The sequence below is a fragment of the Bactrocera neohumeralis genome, chromosome 3 (genome assembly GCF_024586455.1).
Source record: "Bactrocera neohumeralis isolate Rockhampton chromosome 3, APGP_CSIRO_Bneo_wtdbg2-racon-allhic-juicebox.fasta_v2, whole genome shotgun sequence".
NCBI lineage: Eukaryota > Metazoa > Arthropoda > Insecta > Diptera > Tephritidae > Bactrocera > Bactrocera neohumeralis.
This window is the reverse complement of record NC_065920.1, coordinates 12,953,136-12,972,263: the sequence shown is the minus strand read 5'-3', so window position 1 is coordinate 12,972,263 and position 19,128 is coordinate 12,953,136. Positions and strand designations below refer to the sequence as shown.

The following is a 19,128-nucleotide window of genomic DNA, read 5'->3' as shown; positions in this document are numbered from 1 at the left end:
GAAAGCCCTCTTATAGTAGTGCAGTTCATTATGCGTCTGGTGAAAGTATTCAACACATGACTCCATTCTACCTACGTCAATAAGGAAGAAGAAAGTATTCAACCTTTAATATTTTTGAAACATGTTAGTTCAGCTCATTTAAATGTCGTTTTTAACATCTAAAACTAACGAAGAATGTACAGGGTTTCAAAACGTTTTAAAGCAGCCACGGAAACATTCAAAAGCAGGGAACTTTAATAATATTAATATTAATAATCTGAAGCTAAGGCCTGTAGAAAAACGATATTACTTTCTATCATGTGCTGCCTTAAAGTTGTAAGAAGATATCATTCTTTCATTGTATTGTTACTGGTGATGGAAAATGTATCCATTGCGATAACCGTTAACGCAAAAATTAAAAGCGAAACCTTGCCAATAAGCCAAATCAAAGATAAAGCTAAATATCCACAACGTCTCTGTATTTGAAGCGATCAGAAGGGCTTGCTGTATTATGAGCATCTGAAACTGGGCGAAATTAAAGCATGCGATTGCCGGAGAACGTTAGGAACTTACGGATTCATGACAACGCTCGGCGTTATGTTGCAATAACGGTTAAAATCTATTTGCAAAACAGCGTCTGCGAAGTTTTTCCTTCTCCTTTTTCTAACCCAGAGCTTGCCCCAACGGACTATCATTTGTTCTGGTCGATGCAGAATATTTTCAAAAAATTTTTCTTAAAACAAAAAACTTACGAATATGTGTGTGTGTAATAGATCCAATATATTTTTCTATATTATAATTTAAGTATTGTATATTTAAATAGGGCTTAACTTTTATTCTACAGTGCACGAAAAAAGCATATCTGTGAGTTATTGTTGATTGAGTCCTTGTAGTAGGGAAAAATATGAATAAGAAACACGTAAAATGGCTTGGAAAGTCTCCATAGTCATCGGATATAGCCCACCGGCCTTCATCTGGAAGAAAGTACATATCATGGAATTAGAAATAATAAAAAAAATAGTAATTTTGAGTACTTGAAGAGGTTTCTGACATCTTGCGATCATAGTAATGACACATTTACGCATTTCCAAATTTCCTCTATACCAAGGTGTGTCATAGGCGGCGTTGGCCACTTCAAGGCTCTAAAATTAAGCAAAAGCTTTCAAATATTTCTAACATACCACGGGTAATCAAACTTACCTCAGTTGCCAGATTGTTCGCATAATAGTAGGTAGTGAAAAGCATATAAGTAGTGTAACTGACAAACGTCAGTATCGTTAGAATAAGTCGGAGATCATGTATCTAAATAAAAATGGAAAAATTGAAAAATTCTACAAGTTAACATGCAACGGGTTTTAAAATCAGTTACAAGTACCTACCATTGAAAGGAAGAATAGCAGCAAGCAGAGCATCATACCAAAGAGCGCAACGTGAAAGAAGCTATCCATTGAAAGCAAATCTTGGAGATCATCACACAAACTATAAAAAAATAAAAATTAAATTAGTGAACTAGGAAAGGATAAACTTGTGTACTATCTTACTCGATAACCTTTCTGTGATACCCAATGCATTCCTTGAACTCCTGTAGCATGGTTTCCTCATTCTCACTGCGTATATTTCTTAGTTTCACACACAAATCCTTTAAGATCAGTTCACCGAACATAAGGGATATGAGGAAAATATTCGTAAATTGTAGAGTGAGAACTAAAATGATCGGCACTAAACATATCATTTGCAGTAGAAAAAAGAATTCGAAGAATGGTGTTTCGAGGACATCGAAGAGTGGATATTGCACGGTTATCATATGTTCTTTGAGTTCGATAGACAATTTGAAGAGAAATTGAAACATATCAAATGAAGATAATGAGAAATATAAAATTGAATTGTCTGCCATAAAGCTTACTGCGTCCATCAAATGATAATGGATAGAAGAATGCGGCTATTGTTCCTCCAGCGGCTACATAGACGGTCATTTTGCTCAGCAGCTGAGTTCGTTTGGTGATTTCCTGTAGTGTATCGACCATTTGTGGATCGCCGTTTCGCTTTTGGCAGAAATTATAATTAGTACAATGCACTCACTTATATTTTTCAAGACCTACCTCGATATCTCTATACCACTGCTCGACACATTGAAAGAATCGCTCAAAGTCTTTGGGTTTCTTCACCATGAGCCATAAACGAACTAAACAATGCGTTTTAAGCAACAATATGTGAAGATTCATACTCGTCTCGCCAATGTCCTCATTCCATGACTTAAATATATGCATGATTTGCCCCACATATGTTATTATTGGTATTAAGCAAAATAGAAGTCCCTTCGTATAGCCAGTTGAGTCGATGAGTCCCACTTTAACGAAAACTTTAACATTTACTGCATATAACGGTAGATTTTCGTAGTTGGTCATGGTGCTGATGATTTCCAGTCTCTTAAAGATGAAATGGAAAAAAACTTCGTGAGCCGATTCAACACAGTTTTGGTAGTTAGCTATATATGGCTAGAATTGACTCGATTTCCTCAATTTTTGGTTTGAAGACATGTTATTTGTAGGAAAAGATGCTCTGACAGTTTGTTTAAGATAACTCATAGATTTACCGATATAAATACCTACATACATATCAGCTATAAGGTCAACCGGTAGCTTGAAGATCTCTATATTAGGTGTCTGGAGGCTGACCCTATTTTACACTTTTTTAACATAAGCACACACTATTAGCTGAAAAATCACTGTTATATTTCACTGCATTATTGATATTGTCGGTAAAGTGGCAGCCACAGGCAGTCATGTCCACATATTTGGCATCTAGTTGGTTTGATAAGTTATGCTCTGTTTTACGTGAAGTGGTCGTGGTTATTATCCGATTTCATCAATTTTCATTGTATCTGAAGAAATACCAAAATAATTTGTCCTCAGCAAGCTTGACACAGCTTTACAGGTTTGTGATATATGTATTTATATCAAGGAGAGGGACCAAATACACTTCTTAAAAATAATAAGATCACTTGTGCTCTTCACTATTGCGGTCCCCTTTACAAAATTATATATCGTACACTGTGTCATGGAACAAGTCTTGCCCAAGTTTCCCATTAAACTTTGACTTACCTAAACTGAGGGTTAACCACTGTTAGCGTTACTGATTCTGTGGATCACACTGTACCCCTTAGTTGTCAACTGTCTCACAAAAGAATTTTTTGGCCTTTAAATAGAGGAAAGACGCGTGGAAATTAGCATGACTTTGTGTATTCTTCTCTGCAATGGGAACCAGTCATCTATGTATTCGCGCTTATGTCATAAGAAATTCAAATTTCATCTGCAGCTGTTACCATATTTGTTCCACTAATTGATACCTGTCTTCCCAATGCTGCTGATGCTTTGCTGACTGTTAAATACTGGTTGTGTGACAGTTAATTTAACCATCAATTATATATGTAGTTGTACAGAATATATGAGACTTTTCCTAATTAATTATACCCTGAATAGGGTATACTAAGTTTGCTAAGTAGTTTGTAATACCTGAAAGTACACGTCGCAGACCCTATAAAATAACTGTCTATCTGTATGTACGCGAACTAGTCTCTCAGTTTTTGAGATATTTATCTGAAATATTAAGAAGAGAGATCGGCTATATATTATAGTTCAAAATAAATGGGATTATGAGGTTAGCAATGATAGTAGCGGCGGGAGCCGATGGATCGGCCGCGAAGAATTGACAAGGTCCATGAATCCACAGGAGGTGATCGGGCGAAGGTATGGCCGATGATTGGAATCGATGTGTGCTCTGGCCATTCCACCAAAGGGGTGAACCCTGGCGAAATATAGCATTTACGGTCTTATCGGATGAATTTCATTGAAATCGGTAGAGTAGTTCCTGAGATATGGTTTTTGGTCCATAAGTGGGCGAGGCCACGCCCATTTTCAATTTTTAAAATAAGCCTGGGTGCAGCTTCCTCTGCCATTTCTTCCGTGAAATTTAGTGTTTCTGACGTTTTGTGTTAGTCGGTTAACGCACTTTTAGTGATTTTCAACATAACCTTTGTATGGGAGATTTCTACCATTTTTGAACTGTATATGGAAATGGCTGAAGGAAACGACTCTATAGAGTTTGGTTGACATTGCTATAGCAGTGGGCCACGCCCACTTTTCCAAAAAAATTACGTCCAAATATGCCCCTCCCTAATGCCATGCTTTGTGCCAAATTTCAGTATAAATATCTGAAGAGTCGGCGTTACCAGTTTTCAAATGGAAGATTTTGCGGTAGATTTATGATTTTTTGAGTATCGGCTAAACTTTGTCGATGTCGCTGACTGTATGTTACTGTATACCACAGTCGGCGACATCGATAAAGTTCAGCGAATCAATAAGATCACGTTGTGTGCATGTATCAGATCCGTTCGATATATTGTCGATTTGTTACAAAAAAAAATCATCAAAAAGCTAAGTGGATCGAACATAATGCTTGGCAATAGATATCTCGAATAAGGCACAAATTGGACTATAACTTGATTATCTGACGATGGCGTCATCTATCTTCTGCCAAAGCTACATAAGAACCATCGCAAAAACGAATCAATATTACAAGTTGATATTTTGTAAATTAAGTTTATTTGAGCATAGTTTAATTCTTGTTCTACAGTGCAATAAAAATTACAGAGTCTCATTATTGATTAAGACCTTGTAGTAGGGAAAAATATGAATATGAAACACGTAATATGGCTTGGAAAGTCTCCATAGTCATCGGATATAGACCACCGGCCGTCATCTGGAAGACAAATGTAAATGTTTTCATCTACGTAAACAGTAAATAATTTAACAATTTGAAGTACTTGTAGAGGTTTCTGACATCTTGCGATCATAGTAATGACACATTTACGCATTTCCAAATTTCCTCTATACCAAGGTGTGTCGTAGGCGGCGTTGGCCACTTCAAGGCTCTAGAATTCAGCAAAGACTTTCATATATTTCTACCAATACAACATACGAAAGTACGAAGAGAGTTTGCTACTGAAAATCAAACTTACCTCAGTTGCCAGATTGTTCGCATAAAAATAGGTAATACCAATCATATAAATATTGAAACTGACAAATAAGAAAACCATTAGAATGAGTCGGAGATTATGTACCTGGTTGCAAAAAAAAAAATGATATATTGGCAGCTGTTTTATCGAGTATTTAATACTATCACATAAATCTAACTGCTATTCCGTTAGCCAAGGCAAATTGAGAAAGACAGACAATCTATTACTTTCCGTGCGATTACGGCAAGGAGTTTAAATAAATATTTTTGATAACATGGACTGGATTTTGAGACTCTACTTGTATAAGCACCTACCATTGAGAGGACAAAAAGCAGCATGCAGAGGATCATACCAAAGAGCGCAACGTGAAAGAATCCATCCACAGAAATTAAATCTTCGAGATCATCACACAAGCTATAAAAAAAAGAAAAATAAATTGAAATATATACTTAAGTAAGAAGGGATAAAGTTTGTGGATTCGCTTACTCGATAACCTTTCCGTGATACGCAATACATTCCTTGAAGTCCTGTAGCATGGTTTCTTCATTCTCACTGCCTATATTTCTTAGCTTGACACACAAATCCTTTAAGGCCAACTCGCCGAACATAAGAGATATGAGTAAAATATTCGTAAACGGGAGATAAAGAACCAAAATAGCCGGCGTTAAAAACACAACTTCCATGAGATAAAAGAGTTCATAGTATGGTGTTTGGAGGACATCGAAGACTGGATATTGCACGGTTATCATATGTTCTTTGAGAACGAAGTTTTGAAAGAAAATTTGAAGAGCGAAATTGAAACATAATAAAAGAAAGTAATAAGAAATGTAAAATTGAATTGTCTGCCATGTAGCTTACTTCGTTCATCAAATGATAATGGATAGCAGAATGCGGCTATTGTTGCTAAAGCGGCTAGATAGATGGTCAGTTTACTCAGCTTTTGAGTTTTTCTAGTGATTTCCTGTAGTATACCGACCATTTTTGGATCGCCTTTACGCTATTTTTATGTGCCAGAAATTAGAATAAGTATAACGCTCTAACTTAAGTATGTCTGCCAAGACCTACCTCGATATCAGTGTACCACTGTTTGATGCATTGAAAGAAGCGCTCAAATTTTTCGGCTTTCTTCACCACGATCGAGAAACGAATTAAACAATGTGTCATCAGCAACAAACAGTAAAAATTCATACTCGTATCGCCAATATCGACACTCCATGTCTTAAACACATTTATCATTTGCCCCACAAATGATATTATTAATATTAAGCCAAACAAGAATCGCTTGATCCAGCCGATTGAGTCGATGAGTCCCACTTTAACGAAAACTTTGACATTCATTAAATATAACGGTAGATTTTCGTAGCTAGTCATGGTGCTGTTGTTTTCCAGGCTCTTAAATGAAAAAAAATATTAAATTAAAATAAAGCCCGAAAGAGGTCGTTACCGACGAAAACATCGAAAAAGTTCACAAAATTATTTTGGATGACCGTAAAGTGAAATTGTTCGAGATGACAGGTACTCTGAAGATATCGACTAAACCTATATACCATATATAATTTACGAATATTTGGTTATGAGAAAGCTCTGTGTAAAGTGGGTGCCACGCGAGCTCACTTTTGACCAAAAACAACGACGACTTGATGATCCGGAGCAGTGTTTGGAGATGTTCAAGTACTATAAACCCAAGTTTTTCAGACGATATGTGAAAATGGATGAAACATGGCTCCATATTTTCATTCCGAAGTCCAATCGACAGTTATCCGAGTGGACTGTAGACGCTCCAAAGCGTGGATGAATGAAACAGTCGCCTGGCAAGGTTATGGCGTCTGTATTTTCTTTTACAATTTCTCTTGGAATTTATTTATTTCTTGTGTTAAATTTGTTTTTGGAATTATTGTATATTATAATCCAAATATTTTCTTTGCTCCCTTATTACAGTATTGTCAACATGTTTCGTTCACTTGCTTCTTCAATTAGGAAGTCATAATTTTATTAATTATTACATTTTTCAAACTTTTATGAACTTTATCGCATCTCTTAAAATATCTAGATATACCTTTTGTTAATAAAATTAACCTTTATTTTAATTTTAGTATGTCAGACTCCCAAGATTTTCGTCCTGCACTTATTTTAGCTCTGTGGTCGGTACTGTTTCAATGCCTTGTTGAAAACTGTCTTACAAAATGATTCACGCGCCATTAAATAGGAAATAGATCCATTAAAATGCAGCAGCAGATTTGAATAATTGTCTCTGCGGTGAGAACCAGTCATATGTGTAAGTATTGGCACTTTGGGCATTAGAAAATCCCTTTCCATCCGCAGCTGTTACCATTGCAATTGTAGGCATAAGTATACCTATTACGATGTGCAAAAATTAGTAAAACTTTTTAATTTAAATTCGCAAGAAAACCTATCCTTTGAAATAATTTTTTCTAGGTTGGCATGACTGTCAGTGTTAGTGTCTGTGCCAAATGTCACCTCAAAATAATCATTAGTATTTGTATACGCTTGTCTTTCTGAAGTAAATAAAGTGCATTCGGCGATTTTTACGATGAGTGATTATTCAACAAAGAAGTTCTCTTGTGTGTGGAATCAAATTTCTGGTGGGGAAACATTCAGAATGTTGAAAAAGGCCTTCGGTGGTAATTTTTGACGCGAGCACGTGTCTTTGATTGGTACAAATTATCTAAAGAGAGTAGGGAACGAGTTAACGACGAACCACGTTCAGGACGGGCATCAACATCAATTGATGACCACATCACACGTCATTAAAATAAAGGAATACTTGAAAACTGAAGTTAACAATCAGAGATCTTACTGGTTTACTGGGTCTCGTTGGAATATCGGAAGGATCAGTGAAAGCCATTTTGTAAGGTCATTTGGGCCTAAGAAAAGTGAAAGCACGATTTGTTTCAAAATCATTCTATTTTATCAAAAAACAGCGTCGCGTTAACAATTTATGCTTAATACCCGAAAACAGACGATCAATCGGCCGAATATCGTGACAGAGGTGCCCCGAAGCCGAAAAACCACGTCAGAGCTGGTCAAAAATAAGAGCTATGTTGACAATTTTCTTCGTTTATCGAAGTGTGGTGCACTCTGAATTCCTTCTGACCGGCCAAACTATCAACAAGTAATACTATTTGAGTGTATTATGCGTCAATTGTGCGAAGCTATTTGCAAAAAGTGGCCGGAATTATGGGCCGAAAACTCTTGGTTTTTGCACCACTATAAAGCACCGTCGCATAATTCGTTGATTCCTCGTGAGTTTTTCGACAAATTTTCAATCAATATCGTCCCCAATAACCGATTTGCCTGATTTAAACTTTGCTGTTCGATTCGCTGCTCTCTAAATTCTGACGAAATGAATACCGTTTATGCTATCTTATTCCTTTTGGCTGAGAGGGGATCGCCAAAGGTCTTGTAAGTTGTTCGCCGTTCATAAGTTTAGACTTTTCTTAGTTGTAGGGGTTCCAACTAGTCATTGCCATATCGGTAGCCACGCGGCAAGGTTGATAATTTCACAGGATGCCAGTTGTAGAAGCAATCAATATAGTCATGGGAGGTATAAATATCTCAACACTTAATTTTCATTTGTATCGTTGCGAGAGTGAAATAATTTCCTCCATTACAAGTAAATAGCGTCCTTACTAGTGAACTACTAGTCATACAGTGTTGCCACTTTTCGTTATGCAGCCACAAATGCAATAATTATGTACCCATTAATTGAATTAAATCGTGACTTTGCTTCGCCGTTGCCCATAAGGCGAAAATTGCCTTACGGCGCGAGTACTCGCGCCATGCACGTAGTGTCCTTACTCGTTTTTCTAACGTTTATCGCAACAACGAGGCTGGTGTGCCGCTGATGCTATCATTATGGCGCTTGTTAGCTTTAATTTTTTTCCGTTTTCGCTGCATTTTTTATGAAAATGTGCAAAGAAGCTAAAGAAATGGCGAAATAATAATGTTGTGGCGCAATTTAATTTTTTTATGGCTTTGTCTTTACTCTGCCGTTAATTATGTTTTATTATGTACATAAATGACTGAGGCTTTGGCGTGTTGTGTTTTCACTTCACTGGAAAATAAAATAAATGTAGGAGAGTCGGATTGGTATGTAATACCAATGAGGTATAAATGCAGTGGTTGACTCTTTCACAAAACTTTGAAAATCTTTTTAATTGAAAAAATGTTCAAGGGCATAAAATAAGAATAACTATCGTACGATCGTTCGGCTGGTACCTTCAAAGGGAAACTTGTAAAGCTAAAAAAAATATTTTTTCAAAATTCACAAATGTGCATATGCGTTCTTCTTTTGATAACAATTAAACTAAATTACTTTTCTTTTTCATTTCAGATAATTTCTCGAAGGTGAGTGCAAACTTTTAACAAGAGTAATACTATATACTCTCTTAAGTTAACATCATCCAATCAAAGCGGAGTACATTTAAATTTATAATAAGTGTGAAATCAAACTAAAAATAAAAACCTAATATTATTCAAAAATCAAAACCAAAATTTCGCCACTTACGTACACGCTGAGCAAACGCCGTTATTCCGCTGATATTCTACACGGCCAATGAGTTAACTGCATTCCGCTGATATGCGCTGCTTTCGTTGTTCAACAAATATTTGCACAATTTAGAGCAAAAAGTTTAAAACACAGCGACGGACATGGAAACTTGCGCTCCGCTTAAGCTAAGGCTACAATAAATAGTAAAGCGATGAGCCACAGTAAAGTGATGAGCACAGCAACCACGAGAGCAAATCAAAAGCTAATGAATTGACCTCTTCACCTGAAGGTTGTTTGCAGATATTGAGTTCTTGCGCTTCACTTCAATATAACTAATTGTAGATCTTTTGTATAATATAGCATAGTGTTGTTGTTGTAGCGGTAGAGAACTGCCAAGTTGACAATCCTTGGACGGATAAAAATCCGGCTTCAAACCGGTTATGTAGACCTGACTGTTGTGGGAACGGATAGCATAACATAGTCTACTCAAACAGTTGTCAGAACAGGCACCTCTGAATAACCGAACTGCGGTTGAAGAACTTTAGATTTTTTCTTTAATTTCTGAGCAGATCTGTAGCCTGTGGATGATCTCTGCTAACGACTCGTCATGGTGCACCACTATGTGCTTAGCCTTATTCGGTAGCTAAGGGAATGTTGTAGATTGTATGTGTGTTGCTCTAAGGTCCATTGGCCATCATTGAGAATAGTGGCTTGCTCACAAAATGAAGCATAAAATTGTGTGTTTGCAGACGCGCTGCAATTTCTACAGCAAGCAACGTTGTGATGTAACCAAGATAAAGCATGGACAAAAATTAAAACAATAAAGAATCACCCTTACTGGCGTCATGCTTTTATACTCAGAACACATTTGACGAAGAGTTGAATAATTTTGTTGAATTAGTGAGGTTTGTTTACTATGTACAAGGTGCGTTCCAAAGTAAATAGGACTTTTTGAATCTAGCGCCCCCTGGTGGCGCTATCTATATGTCGGTGCGTTAGAATCCGCTGTATTTATCGATTGTTCAGTGAGAATTTCGTGACATTTCTTCGATTGGAAGTGAAGTTATTGCCTTTTAAGTGTCTGTATGTTTGTGTTATCGGTGCGAAGATGAGCTTCGAACAAAGAGCCAACCATAAATTTTGTTTTAAAATTGACGACATAATGAGGACATAAATGACGATCAACTTGTGGGCCAATCAAAATCCGTGATCACGAAATTCCATCGAAACTGTGCCTGAGTTCATCAAAAATCAGACGAAATCATCATAGAAATTTATGGAAACGTTAATGCGGTATTCTACCTTGGAGTGTTGAAGCGTTTGGTGCGTCGTATTCGACGTGTTCGACCCGAATATCGCTAAAATGAAAGTTGACGTTTGTTGCACGATAATGTGCCGTCTCATAGATCGACGCTTGTGACCGATTATTTGACCAAAAATCACATTTTAACTATTAATTACTCCCCGTATTCACCTGATATAGCACGGTGTGACTTCTTCCTTTTCGGAAAAATGCACTTTCCCATGAAAGGAAGGCGTTATGCAGACGTAGAGGCCATTCAAAAGGCTTGCACCGGCATACTGGCGGCCATACCGGCCAACTAGCTAAAACACTCGTTCGACATGCTTTTGGTCCGTGCAAAAAGCTGTATTGAAGCAGAAGGAGACTGTTTTGAATAAAATGAACTGATTTTACCGAAAAAATCATTTGTTCTGTTTGTTTTAAGTCCTGTTTACTTTGGAACGCACCTTGTATTATATAATAGTGGGAATAAATGTGGTATAAATGTAGTGTTTCCTGATACCTACCTATAAATCACCATAAATTCCACCGTCAGATGGATTATCTTCTGATAGAGTTTAAGACAGTTTTTCTTTCAGCTGTAATTCAAACCCGCATCTACTTACATATTGCTTAGTGTCCTTGTCTCCTCAAATGTGTTAAACATTCTTCACCGATAAACCGGGCACCGATATCAATTTGGGTTATAGGCAACAGTTCCCTAAAACCCTAATGCTCACTCTCATCAAGTAACTACATATAGTTGAAAGTTTCTCTTACTTAATAAATGTCAATGAATTCAAAATCACAGCGCAATACTTTGAATAAAATCGTTATTTCAATTATTATCCGCACTTTTTTTAGAAGTATTGAAAACTTATCCAAGTATTTCGGAACTTTTGTAATTTTACGCTTTCGCTCCGCCAACACTAAGTCCTGCCTTAATAGTTTAAAGATTAGTTTGCCGTGGGTCTTTGCCACAGTGTGATTATATTAAAACAAACGCTTTTTTATAGGCAAACAGTGGTGGAAAGTGTGATGTGGTGTGTGATGAAGAAAGGCCACTACTTCTGTGTATGATGCTGAGCTTTAAGCTGTTGCGCTTACAAATATTTCTCCATCAAACTTCTATTTAGGCGCATACGAGATTACCTCGTTAGAGTTAATTTTTTGTTGCTAACGATGCGCTCTATTAAAACTAAAGTTTTACATATTTGATTTACTTGGTGTCTCTGAAGATGTGTTTATACTTAGTTCAATGCTTTAAGAATGCTTGTGGGCACTGTTTTTTCAAAAATTGTGGAAAACATTTCGAAGCTTTGTAAGATTATACTTGATGTACTCTAACAAATAAGTCTATGTTCTTAGTTCACTGCTGTCTCTTAAGCGGCGGTTGTATTTTCGGGAACAAAATTTTTTTTTCAAATATACATACATATATCTACTTCAATGGATATTATGATCTGTTTGATTTAACATTATGGTAACTAAATATTTTAAATTATTTCCGCCATTTCGTTGAAGTAAATGGCGAATACCAGCCTTACTCAATAGTAAAATCACTCATATGCACCAGGTGTGGAATAGCTAAAGCTGCAAAGCTTAAACTTTCCGTGCAATCATTAATCACGAGTTTACCTGCGTCTGAAAGCAAAAGAAACTTTTATTGGTATTGTAAGTAAATTACTCATCTGAGGCAATATAACAATTATAACTAGTGATATCAAATAAAAGGGCGATCCATTTCGTGGTTCTCTATCTTTTGTTAAGGAAAAAACACAGAAAATTCAAATGTAATGTTTATTATCATTCGAAAGAACATTCTTTGGCATATATTTTTTAAGAATACTAAGAATATGTTGGACGCGGCTACGTCTGAGATGGTCCGTCCGTTGAGTCCAATTTTCGAAAAAGTCTAACGGTGTGATATCATACGACCTTGATGGCCAAATCGACTGCTCAAAACGTGAAATGATCTGCTCACTGAAGTGTTCTTTCAATAAATCCATCGGTCGCCCTTGACAGTTACGTTCTCACCGAAATCATTTTTGAAGACCGATGATTCCACCAACCCATCAACTACACCAAATACCCTTGTTTTTTTTCTGGAAGAGCTCTTGAATTTGTTCAGGTTGATCTTCGTCCCAAATGCGGCAACTTTGCTTTTTTACATACCCACTGAGCCAAAAATAGACCTATTCACTGAACAAAATTTTACTTGGAAACGTCAGATCTTCTTGGAACTTTTCAAGAGCCCATAGCCACATGGGAAGTTCGAACGGCTGCAGTTCTCGTACAAATTATTTTGGACGCCTTCAATTTAAGATCTCGACGTAAAATACGCCAAGTCGTTCCATAGGTCAGTCGACTCTCCAGGGTCTTCGTGTACACTCTCAGCTATGCTTGCTATATTTTCTTCACTCCGTGCTGGACGAGGGCTATTCGGTCGAATATTATTTAATCATGAATGCTGGGAATGAAGATGGTTGATGGTGCTGCCAATAGTACGCTCAGTAGATCGATTATGCTGACTGTCGATTATGCTATCTGTCAAAAAAGTGCTATTGAAAAAAGTACCTCAACTTGGATTAGTTTTATTTTATACAGTTTGTCATAATCGATTGCACTAATTATGATGTCACTGTCTTTGACTTGGTGTATTATATAATTTGCTAATGAAATTGATTAATTATAGGAACTAGCACAATGCTGCTTTTATAGAATGCATATACACTAGGGTGGGTCAACAAAAAGTTTCACTCTTGTTATGAAATTTATAAGAAAAACAAAACTATTCTTAAAAGATAATCTCAAACTTAACCCGTTAATGTCTTTTAAACGGTTAGGTTTATGAAAAATCGTATGAGATCATTTTGACATTTGAATATTTCCTCTGATAACAAGACAAAATTAAAAAAAAAAACTGTTTAGCGGATGTCTTCCCCGTTACAATTAAAGGCATCTACTTGGGAAAACTTATTTAGTTTTCAGAAAACGAAGAGATTTTATTTACACACACCCTAAGAATACTATATATAAAATACAATAGTGTTTGTGTCCCCGCAAAATGTATAACTGCTTATTGTTCGCAAGGTCTTCTTAAAACTTATCCTTGCATTCACAACTGCTAATTAACGCAGCACTTAATTAATAAGTGCAATAATAAGTAGAAGTGATTGTTTTTCTATTTTGTAATTAGTAGATGACTCTTGCAAAGTGAAATGAAAATTATAGGAGAGACTAAAAACGCTCTTCGGATAGTTCGGACGGTATGAAAAGATGAAGCAACTCGCAGTTAGACATGATTTAGTAAATAAACGGATTAATGATTTCTACTTACTGAACAGTATCCAGCCGTGTTCAGTTGCTTTGTGTAATATGCAATTTTTTTGAAGGAGAAATTTTTATATATTTTGATTCTGGTCCTTTCATCTGAGTTTTCAAAGTATCCATTTCGTGTGGAATAATGGCATTTTCGAAAAAAATTAAAAGTTATTTATTTTGCACAAACTTTAGACTTCTATGGATATTGCTAGAATTGGAAAATTTGCAATAAGATCATATGTTCTTACAATCTAAGTTTTTGTAGCAGTTGAAAGTATTCAACAAATAATTTTGTGAAATGCTGTTGCATTTATAGTAGTAGTTAAAGCGGCGATAAAAATTCGGGTCCGTTCTAGTTATGTGAACGGTGAAAAAATTTTGTCAAGTGTTCTTGTCCGTTATAATACAGATTTTTCGTCTTATTTCCAAACAAATAAATACTTAAAAGTTTTCCTACCATGTCTTATGATTATTTTTTCATCTTAATATTTGACAGTATTGAGTTAACTGAAAACTTAAATTAAGTGGTAAAACTAACTTCAAATCTGATTACCCTCGAAAATATTTGAACCAAATTATAGAGATGATTGAAAACCGTGTGTAAAAAGTCTGAAACCTTGCCGCAATCGCCACTGAGCCTTAGCAATCTACTACCTCAAAGGCCACTGACCTCAGTAAGGGTGGTTGACCGCGCTAAATGCAATAAGGGTTGATGTCTTCGCTAAATATAAACAAAAGACTCGTGGACAGAATTCCAGAAGTTATATCGCCATTACCAGACTAATAATATGAGAGTAATTAAGCCACCTGGAAATAGTTTTCGATAAAAAGTTTTCATGGACACCAAACTTAGACGCTTGGGTTAAGAAAGCAACTACAACGTCATACATCTGCCAAAGTATGGTGAGCCCAAATGCTATCTGTAAGCAACTGGCAGCGAAGCCAGCTCTTAGACCGAAGGAATCCAGCCTTTTAGGCCTCCGTAATAAGGGGCCTTCAAAGATATCTAGGGTCCAGGGTTTATTGAACCTGTCTCCGAGATTGCACAAATAAGACTTCTTGCATTGATGACCTTCATCAGAAGCACATGTAGGTTCAGAGAGCCCAAAATAGTGTTATGGGATTTTAGGCGCGGTGTTTTCACAATTGGCTTTCTATCATCTATTCAGTTTATGAAAAACACAAGCCTACGTGTGGTACAAAGTCTCCAAAAACGGTCGAGAGATCGCTGAAGACATGCCTCGTTCTGAGCGACCTCCTTTGACCTTTTCAACTGAGGCAAATATTAAAAAGTAAAGAATAGGGTGCTTGAATATCGTCAGGCACGGGTGAGAGAGATGGTAGGGGAGCTCGACTCCGTTCGAATGATTTTGGTGCATACTTTGGGTATGAAACGCCTTCTTGCCCGATTCGTCCTGAAAAGCTGAATTTTTTTTCGGAAAGGTTACTACGGTACAAATCTCTTTGGATCTCTTTGGAAATGCTTGATCGTGCGAATTCCGATCCAACTTATATGGAGGCATTATAACAGCCGAGGAGATATGGGTTTATGAGTTTGACATGCAAACAAGTCAAAAATCATCGGAATAGAGGGGAAAAACACAGCCCGAACCAAAAAAAAAAGCACGCCAAAGCCGCTCAAAAATCAAGGTGATGCTCAAGGTTTTTTTTCGAAATTCGTGGTTTGGTGTATAATGTATTTGTTTCGGAGGGACAGAAGGTCAATAAGAAGTTCTATTTGGCCGTATTGAGGCGTTTGCATGAGAATATCCGTCGAAAACGGCCAGAATTGTGGAAGAACAATTTCTGGATTTTTCACGATGATATTGCACCATTGAGACACGATTGTGACCGAATTTAAATATTTAATCACATATATTCATATGTATATATTCACTCACCTACTAAAATATTTTAATATGCAGTCATAAGCTACATTCGTACACTTGTTAAACTTATATGGAACAGCTGTTCCGTCGCCCACAGTTTTCCGTGTAATATTTTTCGCGTTTTTCTCCTTTTTTTGAGTTAAGTGCACAGTATTTAAATAAACTCATTTCGTTTTTATTTGCACAATTTTGTTTTTTAACTCCTTTTCATAAGACTTGCGGCGCGGCGCGGCTTTCTCGGTTGGCGGAAGGAAGCTCGTTAACAGGTCACGTGTGCGTGTGTGTTTGCGGGCAGACCAACTCGACCAGCTGCTCATTCGTTTCCCCATTTATTTTATTACAAAAATATGTGTATGTATATAAAAAAAAATTGGTACATATGTATGTATGTGGTGGTTGCGTGTTTACATATGCTACCTTTGAACTCACCACTTACACTTATACACGGTAAATGTGTATAAAAACGCACATAGCGGTTTTGCAAATATTTAACAGCCTTGTTTGCACTGCTTTAAAGTGCAAATTTTTGCATTTAAATGTTTTTACTCAAACAAAGTGTATTCTGTGCCAGAGACTATACTTATATTACATACAATGTATGTACTATATGCATAGTATGCATATCATATATTTATGCATGAGTGTTGAGCAATTTGTTTAAAAGAGATTTCGCGCGCCTTTTTCCATATCCGTCTGTAATTTGCATAGCAGCGAGCTCTGTTAAGAGTTCAGTGGTACATTTTTAGCAAAAAAAAAGTATATTTTTTGTACATATGTATGTATATTTATGAAAATATTTATGCATATGTACATATGTGTAAACAATGCTGTTGAGTTTCAAAAGTTTTAAAGAAAGAGTTGGCGATGGAAATAGTATATGACAATGTATTTGTGTGATTGTGTTAAAAAAGTTATATAACAGAGATTTAATATTTAATTTAGTAGTAGAAATACGATGCACGATAACAAAACGACATTTACACCATCTAGCGGTGTGTTCGTTTGCTTATAGTCTTTCCCTATATGTAGACAATCAATTGACGTAATCATTACTGCAAAATGGTTTTATAACCGAGCTATCCAATTTGAATTACAACAAGACCAAAAACACAACCAACTAAAGAAAATGACTATAATCCTCGTAGTGAGGCTGAGAGAAAGTCTAAATGGGGTTTGGTATAAATTCATTGTTTCTTAAATCGAAACCTCTTATTAACCACACTTATTTTCATTGGTCTTCTGACCAATATGATCCTTCTATTGGCATCAAAAGACGTGTTTCATTTACACCTTGTAGTTACATATATCAAAGCTGCATGATTTGGGTTTCAAAATTGTTTCGCCATCCACAATATAATCTGCATCAGTACCGCCGTGACTTTTTGTTCTGAAAGCTCAAAAAATGCTCATTGTTATTATCCACGTTGAATTATTTCGCTGAAGAACTACCTCTGGGGTTGCTTTGAAAGGCCTTTTTGGACCTTTCGGATGAACGTCACCGTATTTGGACACTAAAATCATTCAAACCGTTCAAGTCATCGGGCCTTGATGACCGGCTCCCATATGCTCGAATTGTGAGAGATTAGGCCATCTTCCGAAGACCTGAAAAATGGTTAAGGTAATGTTTATGTCCAAGGCTGGAAAGAGCTCTCACGTCGGTGCCAGGGATTTCAGGGGCATTAACCTTTCCTTGTCTTTGTTGCAAATTCATGGGTCGTACATTAGCTTGCCAACATCACAATTCAGATCGGTTAACACTGCTTTGCACAAGGAATTTGCTGTAGTTACCTTTCTCGACATCGAGGCCGCAATAATATGTGGCTGGAGGCTGTGGTTAAAGCTTTCGAAAAGTTTGAGCTGGAACGAACCGCAAGCACCTCACATATAATCTTTTATGCGACAGAACGGTAGAGAGGAATGGGGTGGCAAAGACATTATGAAATATTAACAGGTACATCTCGCAGGGTGGAATACTTTCACCACTGCTTTGAATCTTGGTAGTTAACGGCCTACTTAAAGCACTCAAGAAATGAGGCTGTTGGGTGATAGAATACGCGACGTTTTCTTATGGCTAAAGAAAAATTTCTAAATATCGTCTATGAGCTAACCGAAAGGTATTTCAACGGGTTGTCCAACTGCACGGTAAGAAGGGGCTTAGCTATCAACCTAAGTAAAATTCAAATAGTTTTATTTACTAGGAGTTAAAAGATCTCTGAGGTGCCTCTCCACTTACATGGATGCTCACGTCATTAAACTTGATAGAAAGCCTCGTGAAGGCCAAACATTGAGGGGAGAGTAAGGAAGGTATCGTTTGCCTTATATTGGTGTAGAGGAGCTATAGAGAAAAGAGGGAAAGTCTTTCGAACCTACTACCCATGTACTAGATGGTGCTATTCATGGTGAACCGATGCATGGGAATAAATTGAACAGATTTTCGTGGAAATCTGCACTAAATTTCGTCACAAGAAAGTTAAGTACGATAAAAAATATTGGATCTAAAATAATTTTGCAAGCAAATTTTATAGTTTTTTGGATCAAGATCATGTTCTTTTTAACTATCTCACATCGTGTCTTCAAATATAGCTCAAGAGATGAGACTTATCACTGCTTACTATAGAAGCGGGCTAAACAATCACAGAGTTTTATTTAGAATTGTGAACAACATATTTAAAGGATTGGCCAGCTGAGTTCCAATTTATTGAAACACAATTCTACGTGTATTTCATTATTAGAAATCTATGGATTCTTGGCAAATGGAGTATAATATTTTTACGGGCAATTATTTATTATTATATTATTGATTTTCGTAACTCGATCGTTTCAAACCGTCGATGCCGTTGAGTCAGCCTACAAGTTGAAACTCTCTGCTTTACACCCATCCACATTCAGCTTAAGGTATTCCATCCACAGTTGTACCGTTATAGCCGCGAGCATGCGAATGCGAGCGTTGAAATCGTAATTTGGTGCGACAACAACCACCACTAACGGAGTATTTCATTAACACCGGCGAAAATCGGCAATTTTTTTTCTACACAACACACGGCTCGCTGTGCACCCTCGCATCCAGCAGCGCCAGCCAATCTAATTAGGGCATGACAATTAAATTTCAACAACGCGGTGGCAGCATTAA

General features: G+C 36.7%; 2 protein-coding genes across 5 annotated transcripts; both read right to left on the bottom strand.

Annotated features, from left to right (window-relative positions):
- Window positions 1-738: 738 nt before the first annotated feature.
- Window positions 739-3,170, bottom strand: LOC126752881 (odorant receptor Or2-like). 3 transcript variants are annotated; one of them, XM_050463896.1, is made up of 9 exons: window positions 3,081-3,144; window positions 2,585-2,860; window positions 2,079-2,405; window positions 1,883-2,021; window positions 1,521-1,788; window positions 1,359-1,458; window positions 1,180-1,281; window positions 1,014-1,121; window positions 739-953 (listed from the first exon to the last, which is right to left on the bottom strand). In XM_050463896.1, the coding sequence occupies exons 3-9, from the start codon at window positions 2,382-2,384 to the stop codon at window positions 849-851; spliced, it is 1,128 nt and encodes a 375-aa protein (XP_050319853.1). In that variant the 5' UTR covers window positions 2,385-2,405; window positions 2,585-2,860; window positions 3,081-3,144; the 3' UTR covers window positions 739-848. The 3 variants fall into 3 exon arrangements, with proteins under 3 accessions (XP_050319853.1, XP_050319850.1, XP_050319852.1); XM_050463893.1 differs by having other exon boundaries at window positions 2,589-2,860; XM_050463895.1 differs by lacking the exon at window positions 2,585-2,860 and having other exon boundaries at window positions 3,081-3,170.
- A 1,391-nt stretch (window positions 3,171-4,561) lies between these two features.
- On the bottom strand, window positions 4,562-7,168 carry LOC126752882 (odorant receptor Or2-like). 2 transcript variants are annotated; one of them, XM_050463897.1, is made up of 8 exons: window positions 7,050-7,168; window positions 6,059-6,385; window positions 5,852-5,990; window positions 5,480-5,747; window positions 5,308-5,407; window positions 4,997-5,098; window positions 4,802-4,909; window positions 4,562-4,737 (listed from the first exon to the last, which is right to left on the bottom strand). In XM_050463897.1, exons 2-8 carry the CDS (start codon window positions 6,362-6,364, stop codon window positions 4,636-4,638), a joined length of 1,125 nt encoding a protein of 374 aa, XP_050319854.1. In that variant the 5' UTR covers window positions 6,365-6,385; window positions 7,050-7,168; the 3' UTR covers window positions 4,562-4,635. The 2 variants fall into 2 exon arrangements, with proteins under 2 accessions (XP_050319854.1, XP_050319855.1); XM_050463898.1 differs by lacking the exons at window positions 4,802-4,909; window positions 4,997-5,098.
- Between the last annotated feature and the right edge of the window lie 11,960 nt (window positions 7,169-19,128).

Coding starts and splice junctions, on each gene's coding strand:
- LOC126752881 (XM_050463893.1), bottom strand. Junction 1,789..1,882: donor ATTATCATTTGATGGACGCA/GTAAGCTTTATG, acceptor TCGAACTCAAAG/AACATATGATAACCGTGCAA. Junction 954..1,013: donor GATGTCAGAAACCTCTTCAA/GTACTCAAAATT, acceptor ACTTTCTTCCAG/ATGAAGGCCGGTGGGCTATA.
- LOC126752882 (XM_050463897.1), bottom strand. CDS start 6,364: ATGACTAGCTACGAAAATCTACCGTTATATTTAATGAATGTCAAAGTT. Junction 5,408..5,479: donor TATCACGGAAAGGTTATCGA/GTAAGCGAATCC, acceptor TTTTTTTTATAG/CTTGTGTGATGATCTCGAAG. Junction 5,099..5,307: donor TGCTTTTTGTCCTCTCAATG/GTAGGTGCTTAT, acceptor TTTTGCAACCAG/GTACATAATCTCCGACTCAT.